Source organism: Rhamphochromis sp. 'chilingali', assembly GCF_963969265.1.
Source record: "Rhamphochromis sp. 'chilingali' genome assembly, chromosome: 20".
Taxonomy (NCBI): domain Eukaryota; kingdom Metazoa; phylum Chordata; class Actinopteri; order Cichliformes; family Cichlidae; genus Rhamphochromis; species Rhamphochromis sp. 'chilingali'.
The window spans coordinates 11,173,984-11,186,382 of record NC_137947.1 but is presented as its reverse complement, the minus strand read 5'-3'; the positions used below and the strand labels follow the sequence as shown (position 1 = coordinate 11,186,382).

General features: G+C 42.9%; 1 protein-coding gene across 3 annotated transcripts in view; it reads right to left on the bottom strand.

The window, feature by feature from the left end:
- Positions 1 to 568: 568 nt before the first annotated feature.
- Positions 569 to 12,399, bottom strand: part of macrod2 (mono-ADP ribosylhydrolase 2) — a 424,305-nt gene continuing 412,474 nt past the window's right edge. For all 3 annotated transcript variants that reach the window (XM_080868694.1, XM_080868695.1, XM_080868696.1), the window contains 3 exons: positions 3,885 to 3,920; positions 3,404 to 3,466; positions 569 to 1,907 (listed from right to left, as the gene is read on the bottom strand). In XM_080868694.1, the coding sequence (XP_080724820.1) occupies positions 1,888 to 1,907; positions 3,404 to 3,466; positions 3,885 to 3,920 (119 nt within the window). In that variant the 3' untranslated portion in view covers positions 569 to 1,887. The remainder of the gene's footprint in view (positions 1,908 to 3,403; positions 3,467 to 3,884; positions 3,921 to 12,399) is intronic.

Below are 12,399 nucleotides of genomic sequence, written 5' to 3'. Positions count from 1 at the left end.
ATTCCTGTACTGTAGTTGAAGTCTGTGTTTTATTGTGTTCATGTATTTTTTTCTCATTGCAGCATTGTATGTGTCAGGCAGTCACGTGATTTTGCGTTAAGTGTGCAGCAGAGATTCAAATAAAGGTGAGTTTAAGTATAAGGTGCTGTGTAGCCACTTTCAGGTTTTGAATTGTGGCCACAGCGACTAATTGTTTATATACGTGCTGGTTTTGTTGCAGATAAGAGCTTCTTTGATAACTTGAGACTGAGACTGTGGTAACAAGCTTTTTGTGAGGTCTCAGGCGTTTCTCAGAGGGTGGGAGGGCTCTGGGGTTAGAGGTTCTGCCAGATATCTTGTCTCGTTTGATACAAGGGAGAGCCTGAGGGCCAGGGAGTGAGCATGCAGGAGATCAAAGGACAGACTAATTGTTTCTGACTGCCCAGAGACACACGACTGATTGCTCTGTTACAGTTGTTGAATTTCACACACAGCTGAGAGGAAACCGACTGTGCTGGTCGCTATTAGAATAAAATAAAACATACGCTGCTGTCATGACGATGGCAACGAATCAAGACACAAAACAAGGTACATTAAAAGCTGACCCATTGCTTCCACCTTAAATTTTATTAGTTGTTTTTTGTGTTATAATTTAGCAAAGCAAACATCAAAGTATGAAGGCATCATTTCTAAGAACTGTAATTTCTCTGATCTTTAGTATGGCACCACTGAAAATAATTAATGACTCATACCAACATTTGAAACAAACCAAAACCCCTTTTTTAAAAATTAAAGAAAGGAAAAAAAAACAGGTGTTAGCCATTACATGTACTTAAAAATACAAATCATCTGCAAGCAATACACAACCAAGAACTCATACATCTCCTCCTCAGGTCTGTGATTGTGATGGTTTTTTTGTAATTTGATATGAAATAAGGCAGATTCATTCGATACAATTATAGACAATCTGGTAAGAAGACAAGCGAAAGCGAAGAAGACTGCAATTCTTGTTTATGTAGGTGAAGTTCAAAGCAATTTCCTGGCATGCACTGGAAATGGCAAAGAAAAAGGAAAGGGGAGGGAGGGGAAATTAAAAAGAAGACTCAAATCGATTTGTTGAAAAGACACTCACATCCTCGTTTATGTGCACGGGCGTTAATGAACAGTTTCCTGGTTAAAATGAGTAAAGCTGCAGTCACGGCAGCAGCGGAGATGAGACTTGATTAGTGATGTTCAGATGAAAGGCCTGGCAAGCGGCACGTCGCCTCACAGACCGCAACGCGAATCGGGGCATTGGCCGATCTGACTAAAGAATGGAAATCGAAGCTGCGGCGGTGTGTGAGGAGACGTGGCAGGTGTCAGTGTGTCGCACTCCAAAGCAGATTACAAATGCAGGCTGTCGTCCCACTACCGAGCGCCATCGTGACTGTACTGGTGGCGTCAGTAAAAACTAAAAAGGATGGTTGATGTTTAGCATCACCCAGCCGGGAGTGTCAACATGTAGGAGCTGTGGCTGTTGTCCAATGACAGCTTCGCCATGCTCTCACAGTGGGTTTATCAAATAGCAAGACTTGAGCCTGGTTTATCTCATTGCACCCTTCGGGCAGAATGATGTATGACTCTAACACACAGTGAGGTATGGCTCATCTTTTCTGGTTGATATGTTCAAGTCCTATAAGTAAGGTTTTGTACATACATATACATATAGTACATACATATTTCAGGGATGAATAGTTTAACCAAGAGAGGGGAGGGTAAGTAAAGTTGGGAATGTGAGCATCTTGTGAGTAACTGGTTTTCCTGGGCCAGTGTCAGAGCCCATACTGACATGGGCCAGGCTGACACCAGTGTGGCCTTCGCACAGTTTGCTGGCTGTCAGATGAGGCTGATTGTCTTCCCTTCAGCTGGTCAGTCTTTCTTCTCAGTGCCTGGATGGAAACAAATGACAAGACATTTCCTCAACACTCTGTCTTGGAGGCGTACTAGGAGCAACCCTTGAAGCTCTTTTCTAAACTGAACGTTTTTTTGGTTTTTTTTTGGCGTAATCAGAATCAGCATCAGCATCATCAGAGGTTAGTGGGAAAAACCCAAAAACTGTTGGTCATCAAACCACGTCTTTATTGATATATACTGATCATCATTAAGGGTAAAGGGGAGGTCGTCAAATGTTGTCTTTATTGTGAAAAGAGTTCAAGATTTCTGGCTGTGGATTGCATTAGACTGTAAAGGAGTACATAAATACAAGTCAAATGAAACAAAAGCACTAATCTGTAAATGCCAGTAAACAGGGATGACACGTACTTTATAACAACTCAAAGCTTCGTCAAAATCCAGCTCAGTGATGCTCGAAAAATTGTGTGCGGCAGACAGAGACATCGAGGCAGATCCGTTTCCTCTGTTCCCATTTCACCGCAAATGACGTGATTTTTGTGTTTGAAGATAAAACAACACATCAACTTTGCTCTAAAAATGTCATACAGTAAGTTTTGATGTTGTACTCTGGCTAATTTTAACGGCACACTATGAACTAACCATCTCCCTCGCACACAGTCCCACCCTGATGCACTCGGTTGTCCAGCAACAGGCTTTTTTTCCCCTTTTCCTGGCTGCTTTGTTTGGCATTGTTTAAGCTCTCTCCTTTCTACACCAACCCACCTACCTCTGCCAAGTTATTTCATATGCTGCTTCCCTGTCCTATTTATTCAACCCCAACAATCTGTTCGTAGCAGTTGCTTAAATGAATTTTTTCTACCTGGAAACTATACGATGCCCAAATCCGAAAGCCATTTTTTTCTTTTTTGGCTCATCGCTTCTTTGGACCCACACAGAGAACAAGCGTGTTCACAGAAATTAATAGCACCCTCCATAGATGACTACATTCAAATTATATGCTGTTTTATTAGCCTAAATCTCAACGAAGACCTGAGGATAAGACCAGTGTAGTATCCTTATCAGATATGATTTATTGGCATTATTATTACCCCTACAGTCTGTTTTGGCTGCATGTTAAAACAATATGCTTTGCACACTTGATTTATTAAATGTCCAATAGTTGAGGGTGCAGGTAATTCATCATACTCAATCTCCAAAGACGTGCCGACGCGCATATACTAAAATATCAGGGTTATAGTTGCAGACCTGAAATGGGTACAGAGGATTTACAAATGCATTTGGCCCTGAAGGAACACGTACTGCCGGCTGCCTGCCCCTACAGAGACAAGGAGATGGAGACAGACGGGGAGGGGGAATGGAGACAAGTAGGGTGAAGCTGGGTAACACTTGGCTGTGCGCAGCGGAGGATTCTCGAAAAGAAGTGAATTTTAATTCAGCAGCTGTGGCCACTAATAAGAATCCACTTATAGAGATGTGTGTGACATCAGTGTGAGCCAGTAAGCGGGTGTGAGTGCTTCTTTCAAGCTTTTACCTTTGGACTGAGTTAGAGTTGAATCAGCTTGTTCCGAGTCCTCGACAGGATCGTTCGTCTCTCCTAGAAGGGAGTAAAAGAAAGGAGAGCGGGGAAATATTACAAGAGGCCATGAAAATCAGGCAGCCCTTCCCACTTTTCTGTGCCAAGAAGCATCAATATACCTAAACAAGCGCTGCCTCACCAAGCTTGTGAGCCTGAGTTCGGTTTGTAGTTACAGTGGAGCTAAGAGAGACGGCTTCAGATCAGGACTGAAGATTATGCGAACATCTCATAATGATTTTTTTTATATGTGAATTCATTAAAAAACCGACTTCTGATGCTGTCTGCAGCTTCCCAGCTCTAAAATTTAAATGCATCTTTTATATAATCAAAGGCTAATATGTACTGTGTTGTGAAAAAAGGGAAGAAATTGAGGAAGGGATGTGGCTGTCAGGCTGTTAGGGAGTCTCTACTCTGAAAACGCATAATCTCGGCTCACCTCCACTGCTGGTGCCAGTGTCGTTCGTCTGAGAATCTGTAACATGGAGAACACACAAATACGCACATGTTAGCTATTCTAAAAGTCGATTCGTGCACGCGGATACGGTTAAACAGACTCAAATTTGGGTAAACGCAGCCATTATTCAGGATTATTCAGCGACTCTTTGTGCTTTTGTCAAAATGCTTTATGACCAACAGAGTCGATCATCCTGGAACTAGTCCAGGATTTCATGAGCAAACATTTCCATTTATCCTGATGCTTCAACTCTCAAGCCTGGAATTTCAGCGCCCTCCTGAAGTGCAACACTTCAAAACGGAACAAAACAAAATCTGAGAAGGGAGAGAGATGCATTCAAAATTAATTACAAACCACCGTTCCCATAAGGCAGCTTGAGACCCCCCCAACATCCACCCACCACACACACACAGACGCCCCCAACCCTCCTCTACACGCTTCCCTCTCCCCGTCTATCCTCCCCGTTACCTCTGTAGTCGCACAACTCCTTCGTAGTCACTCCCAGAGCAAACCTTCGCGCTCCCCCCTTTCGCAACAGCAATCAACCAAACAAAGCAGACCATAAAAATAACCACACTCCCCAGGCAGTCTGGTGATGATGTAAACAAATACAACTGCTTCGGGATGATAGAAGCAACCATGGAGTCTAAGGCTGCTCCGGTGTTCTGTATGTTCAGAGGAACAAGGCTGCGGTTGAGGTCATTATACACTCACGGTTGTAATTGCAGGTATCTAAGGTCCTCAAAGCGAGATGAAAGTTTGTGCATTGCACAATAGCTTTCCCTCGCTGGCTGTCTCACTAGGACTCTGTCAGCTGTGTAGAAAATCCATTATACTGCTTCTTCAGTATAAAACTGATTTAACCTGTTGCAACATATTGGGATAAATTTCTCCTCTCCAAGACACCACCGGGACTCAAGGACTGCAGAAAAGCAGGAAGGATGAAGCAACAACAATATCCCCCTGCTTTCTTTTACCGTTTGATCTGTGGCATGGAAACGGCCTTGGAATTATATTATGTCCTTTTTATCTTCTGGTTATTTATAACTTGGATGTTATTTTTTATTGCTTTGGCACAATGCCTGTGATTTCTATCAGTAATAACGTAATTATACTTAGGAGCATAATTGATGTGGGAAAATAGTAACGCACGCACCATATGTAGACTACAAATCTTGATTCGTTTGTGCTTGCCAGCAGTGCGACAAGTGCGCTTCAAACTGTTTTTTGTCTCCTCCAAGTAGTAATTGGTTTAAATTATCTGGCTTAAATGAACTTATTTAAAACTTAATTTGAATTTTTTGCCAGCCTGTCCCCAGATCCCAGACGTGACTTTAAGTAAAACGCTATCAGAACCAACCAAAATGACTCATCCAGATGAAAAATAACCAGAAAAGGAAAGCAGCTCTAAATAACCCAGAATTTCCCTTTAATGTCTTCTGGCTTATTATAAATTAATCAAAGAAGCAGATTTTCCTGCTGTAATAGACTAAACTGACAGGAAGCATGACACGCACATTGTGCCAGATGTGTTTTGCATGTGTTACCCGTATGGCATCAATAGTGAAGTAATTAATTATGCATACGCATCAAATGATATGCCGTTCATTAACGCTTTTCCACATAATCTCTATGTGCATTAAAGCTGATGGCGAGACATGGGAAATGTGCCCGACACTGGAATACAGCCTCCGTCGTATGAACTAGCTTAGCATGTCTACGCGTAGCAGCAGGAGCTCACTGAAGCAGCGGCCTCATTCCAGATGCTCCTTTTTTGTTCTCTCCTAGGTAATGACAACACGGTCTTGGAGCTTGGGTAGCATCCTCCTCCCCTTTCGATACCCAACACTGATCAAAACGAAGGAAAAAAAAGTTCAGATTTTCAGATGATTGTGGCTTCAGCTTCTTTCTGACTGAAGCTTGGAGGGAACAGCAGCATTGGTTTCTCTCGTTCTCCAATTTGACTCCTGTGTGCTGACAGTGAAAGGGCTATCATTTAGAGGAGCATCAGAGGGTGCTGTGGTAAACACATAAACAAGATTTTTTTTTGGGGGGGGGGAGAAGAAAAATGGGCCTCTGGTGAAGGAGAAGCACAGTTCACAGAGGGCAGATAAGAAAAATAGAAGAAAAACAGAGTGAATTGACTACTCCCTCAGCGGGGAAAGTGGACAGCTTACAGCAATGTTTTTTAATACCAAGGACTTGAGGGGTCCTTGATGGTGACCCCTAGCCTCCATGCTGGTATGTAAATTACGAGCATTCAGCCCTGGTTACAGAATTTGTATGTACATGGGTTAATGTGAGTCTACAGAAAGAGGGCAAAATAATTGAGAGCTGGTGACTGTGCTGGCCTCTCTGCTGATTGCTTATCAGCTGACTTCTTCCACTCGAAATTCTTCGTGCATAGCTTGGAACTGCGCTTTGGGTCGTTGTCTTGTTGTAGGAGGAAATTGGTCTTTTTCTTTGTACACTGGTTTGAAGGCCAGGACGCAGGAGTCACCTTTTCAATTTTGACACCGAGACTGGTGTTTTGCTGCTGCCATTTATTAAAATTGCCAGTTGAGGACCTGTTTCGTAAAACAGAGATTCTAATGTACTTGTCCTCTCGTACACTTGCGCAACAAGGTCTCTTAATTCTCTTTCAGCTCTACTAAAAGCCACTTTGTGTTGTTTTGTGAAGAAAGCAGAACACTTCAGGGCTGCGAGAGATCAGATTTTTACTTTCGAACGATCACGGCCACGAGGCTCATTCACGATAACATTATCATAGGAATAATTCAAATACTTCTATAACCTTATTTACTGTCTGTCTGTCAGCTTGTTAGCAAATTTAGTTAATTTTTGCAACAACGCATGAACAAATCTTAAAATGTAAAGATTTCACAACTTATAGAAGCCAAAGATTTCTGCCAGTTATGCTCCAATCTTACGGGTAAAGATAATGAAATCCATAATTTTAGTATGTTTTATGTTTTATGATGTTTTTATTACAACACACTGACATCTCTTGTGTTTTTTCTCTAATCCCAGACACCGAACTAGACAAATGCACTGCTTCTTTAATCAGCACAGCAGTTTTCAGATGTGCTGTCATAACTGGAATTACTGATCAATTATGCATGAAAGACTTTACATTAGGTGACAAAATCTGCCATCCCAACAGATGAGCGACCCCAAATTTATGAGTGAGGGCGTGCAAAAGAGAGACTCGACTTCACTGAGACCGGCAAACTTGGATGAGGTGACTGGTAATGAGATTTTCCAAAAGGGTTTTTGATCTGATTCCACATATTTGAACTGTAATCAGTTATTATCGGTCATGATATCATCGTGTTTTGGTGAAGACGAAGGAGACGGAGATCAAGCCGGACTAATTTAGAGATGGGCAGAGGTCACCCGGAATATCAGAAACATTTCAAACGTTAACTAACTTTTAAGTTCTTTAACATTTTTTTCTGTCATTTCAGCCTTTTAGAAGTTCAGTTAAAAACATCCTGGAGAGAAAACCATCAAGAAGGAGGAAAACTGCATGCGCTCACATTTCCACACATGAGAGAAGGGAGAGGAAGGAAGAGAGTTGGGCATAAGTCACCCTCGCATGCAGACAAGCAGAAAATTACATCCCCCTACCTTCCATTCATTTATTAGACAAGCGGTAGTTAGCGTTTTGTTGGTCAGCATTAGTATACCGCAGCACAATATTCAGTGACGACAGCAAGTGTGTTTGAACTGCAGCAGCGACGAGTTAAAATGTGAAAACAATGTTTGAATAGGAGACGGATTTTTGATTAGCTGTAGCTTTTGTGTGATAAGTGTACTCATCATTGTTAAATGGTGTTTGTCATGACCACCAGCATTTCTGCTTTTACGCAACTTTTAATGGTCTTGTCATTCCAACTCAGCCGGCTCGCAAGGGAGGCAGTCCCCATGGGTCACCCACATAGCAGCATGGGAACCGTCTCTGTTTAATGTTCCAGACAGGAGCCGTGAGCAGAACAGGAGGTTCCCTTTGTCCTTTAGCCACAGGACATCTCACAGTCTTTTTTAATCTCGTCATCTTGAGCAGTTAAAAAAAAAAATGAAAGAGAAAAGAAAAGAAATCGATCGAGGTGTAGAAGTGTCTGCGCTCTACAGTGTCAGTTCCCTTAGGAGAATTTCTTCTGTTCATTTGATCCTTAAAGCATGGCATGGCAGGCTGGTCTGTTGTGTCTGAAAACATCTCGGAGCTTTGATCCCAAGCAGATCACACAGGTGTCCAGCTGCCTGCTTCCACTCTAACAATGAACATGAGCCATGGCGATATCAGTCTAGGAACAACTGAAAGCCATCAGCACATGAACGGTTCACTAGAGAATGCGCGACGTCTTGCACCGAGTGCATTAAGTACTTCTATTTTGCCTGAGTTCAGTCTGTTGTTTGGAGCTTTTGTGATGCAGTTGGAGGGCCACGGCTTGTTCAATGGCACGTTATCTTGAGAGAAAAAAGAAGGAAAATGTCAAGGTCGATGCCAGTATCTGTCGGTGCTCTATTCTTTTCAGGGGGATGAGAGGAAAATTATTTAAACTGGGTGGTCTATGGGGGACTCGGGACTGGTCTGTCCTGGGTTATGTATATTTAACAAGTATCAAAGAGTCCCTCATTGAACTTTGCATGGGCTAATAGCTTTGGGTCTGATATGCCTACTGCAAAGATAATTAAAGACATCCCTGCTCAGGCAAAACAAGAATGGGTGGAGCTCAACAAGTGCCCAACCAAAAGAACTAATGAGCTGGTAAATGTGGAAAGCAACCCATTTTCATATGTTAATTTTAAGTTTGTAGTACATGCTTGTGGAAATAGCTTAGCTGCATGAGCTGCCACTCTCAAAGCAGTAAAAAGAGGAGGGGATTTTGTAAAGGGAGGCAGTAGGGGGTGGTGGTGGTGCTGGAGGCAGCATTTGATAGCTAGAGTTTTCTCTTCTACGAGATGGAACACTGTCTGACAATCTGAGCCAATTAAAGAGCATTGAGCTGTGACCTGCGGGCTAGGGAGATGAAAACAAGCCTGTTCAGTAAACACTGACCGCCCCTCTCTACTGCTATCCTCCTGAAAAGCCAAGAGTCTTCATTAATATTCTGCCTTTCTTCTCCCCAAGAAAAGGCCAAGGGGTTGTGGACACTAAGTAGCATTGTGCTCCCCTGCGGGTTTGGGTAACCTTGTAGTGGTGGCTGCGGTGGGGCGGCTCAGAGTTGTGTCAGGGTCCTCTAAACAGACTGAAAAGGCCCAAACTCATTACAGAGGCCTGGGCCATGCTTGACAAGATGAGAAAACACAAAGTACTCCAAATGAGTGAAAAGAGAACAGGACACCATCTGCTTTGGGGTTAAGCTACTACTCGGGGAGAAGTGAAGATGATTAAAAGGCAGCCAGCAATGGCAAGAGAAGAAGGGGGTTCAGATATGCTACAAAAATGACCAGTGGCAATCCTTTGATAATGCAAAGGGTTTGAAAGAAACACGAAAGCCAGTAAAAATGTTGTCTCCATTGGCAAAGTCTCTCCTTAATCTCTCTTTTTAGTCTTTTTCTATTACCCATTTCGTCCAAGGTAGTGTGAGAAAGTCACCACCGTCTGTCAGAAGACAACAGAGTGGATTTTTTTTAAAAAGAGCCAGAACACTGTGATGCAAAGAGATGAAAGGAATAAGTGAATAACTGATTAAGTAAAGAAGTAAGAGAGGGAGACAACACAAAAATAGACACGGAAGGGAAAAATGCAAAAAAGGCCTCCCCCTGTGTGACCTACATACCTGCTAAACCTGCTGTCAGTGGTGGCCTGCTCCTCTCTCATCACTCACTGAATTACTTTACATAATCTTTAGACTCTCCCTGTGCTGCTAAAGGGCCTGCTGCAGGTAGATGCCCGCTGCTGTTTTCAATACCTATTGTGGTTTACTATATCAAGACACAGACGGTCTTGCAGGGGGAGAGATGAATCCGGCGCTAGGTGATCCAGCTAACCCCTGTGATACATTAAAATGGGACACGTCACGTCTGAGCGAGGTGTGGAAGAGGCATGTTTGCAGAGGATGGCCCGGGTGTGTGTGTGTGCAAGTCAATGCAGTTATGCATTGACTTGCAGTTATGAAGTGATGCCTCTTCTGGGCAGCTCAAGGTTTTCCTTATGGATTGGACTGGTCAATATAATCAAAGTGCTTGTCTAGACTGCAGAGAAAACAGAAGCCCGGGCAGAGCAGCTGTTTATCACCGAAAGGTCAGAAAAGGAGCAGCTTGATTGGCGAACCTCATTAAAAGCACCACGTATATTTCAGCAGTGGACGTGGACGTAACGGAGACATCATGATAAAGGATTAAGCTGTTCACCCTCTTTCTCTGCAGATATATTTTCAGTGATACATTTTAATGACATAGCATGACGGCAAAAAACTGTATGGTACTGAAGTTGAAACTAATGAAGCAAGCGAACATTTTGTTCTCAGAGTTGATGTGGTAGAAGCAGGAAAAATGGGTGAGCGTTAGGGTATGAGTGAGTCTGACTAGAGCCAGACTGTGATGGCCAGACGACTGGGTCAGAGCGTCTCCTAAACTGCAGTAATCAGTATCTATCAAAACTGGTCCAAAGAAATTACAGTGGTGAACCACCGACATGGTCATTGGTCAGAAATGGCCATGTGGTCCAAACAGACGAGCTACTGTAGTTCAAACTGATGAAAAGTTTAAAAATAAAGTGCATCACAGCTGGTTGTGTGTTAGACTGCATAGCCGTAGAACAGTCAGGGTGCCCATGTGGACCCTGCCCGCCCAACTAAAGCGCCAAAAATTGGCACATGAGCATCAGAACTGAGCTTGACAATAGAAGACAATATTGGGCTGATGTTATATATAGTATAATGTTGGACTGCAGCTAATGAATATTTAAATTTTCAGTAAATCAGTTCATTATATTCTATAAAAACTGTAGACATCAAGTCTCCCATCAAGTCTTCCTCTCCTCCTCCAGGAGACAGGGAACCCATACAGAGATCACTCATCATCACTCAAACAGCGTCTTTTGTGTCTGTGTGTATTTTATAATACGTGTGCCTCGGTGACTGTGACTAAAATATGTTCCAGACATTTCAAAAACACATTTGTTGCCTCTCTTCTGGCTGACAAATTCTCTCTCTGCTGAGAGTTGATTCATTTGCCGTTTTTGTGAACCAAACAGTGGGTGGGGACGGGATAAGAGAACTGATCAAAAGAGGAGCTTCAAAGAAGAAGAGAAAAAGTGTAGCCTGTTGGATGAGGCCCCCTCTCTTTGAAGCCAGCTTCTGGGCCAAAGGTGGCCAACGTAATGGACACTGTAGACAGTGTGTGCTGCTCTCCATCTCCAACTAAATGACCAGCGTTCTGTGTTTCTCCACAATGCAAAATGATCCAGGCTGCTATGTGGGAAATATATGAACTGTTTAGGTGTTCAAATACAGAATATTTAGCTGCACACTGCTAGGTAGTAGAGTCAGTTGTTTCATGTGTCACCATGGCAACATCAAGCCTGTACCTAGCCATGTTCATCAGTTTTTAGTGCCCCTCGACAACAGTGCTTTTTTTGGTTGCTACTAACAGTTTTTCTGTATATTTGCAGCACGTTCCAGTATGTGGTTCGCTTTTCACACTTTGCAGCATAAATGATGCGCAATGGGCTGTCACATTAGTGAAGATGGTTCGTTTATTTCTCTGTGTTTGTGGAGTTGCAGTGCATTCAAAGCTCTCAGTGCCACTGTAAGACGGCTGTATCCTCAGCCTTGACAGGAAAGTGTTTACTGAGGTCATGGATAAAAGGAGCAGGAGGGATGTTTTCCTGTATATGTATACTTTTTTTTTGCAGCCAGAGGAGTCACTGCCTATCGGTCATTAGAAAGAAGGTTCAAGATGCTTCTGTGTTGGCATTACGATTCTGACTAGAGGGTTGTGCTATGAAACGACGCGAAAGAGTTAACAAGCTACGTGGAGCGAGCTTCAAGTCAGAAGCGCCACAGTAGCTCTCTTTAACCTGGCTAAATCGCCATGGTAACTCGTAGGGCTGGGCCATATTATACCGTTCACGGTAATACCGGTATAATGTTAGGCAACGATAGGAAAATGATATATCGCGATAGAATATGAGTAAAACGCGCATGCGCAGTACCTTTGTTTTCATACGCACATGGCCGATTGTTGAGTGAAACAGATGAACCAGAATTGGTTTGTAAAAATGGTGCAACTTCAGTGATGTGGAACTGGTTTGGTGTTTGTCCGTCAGATACACGACAAAGCACATTTTTTGCAGAACATGCAAGCGGCCGTTGTTATTGTCGTATTTGTCGGACTAAGATGCTCTTAAATCTGGGAGTAATCTGGGTCCTAAACTCCGTATGTTTCAGGTCAAACAACACTGCAGCATCACTGAGAGTTAAAAACTGTCTCAATTCTTTCATCTTTATTAAAACGATCAGCATTGCTGCTTAACCAGGTGAAACTA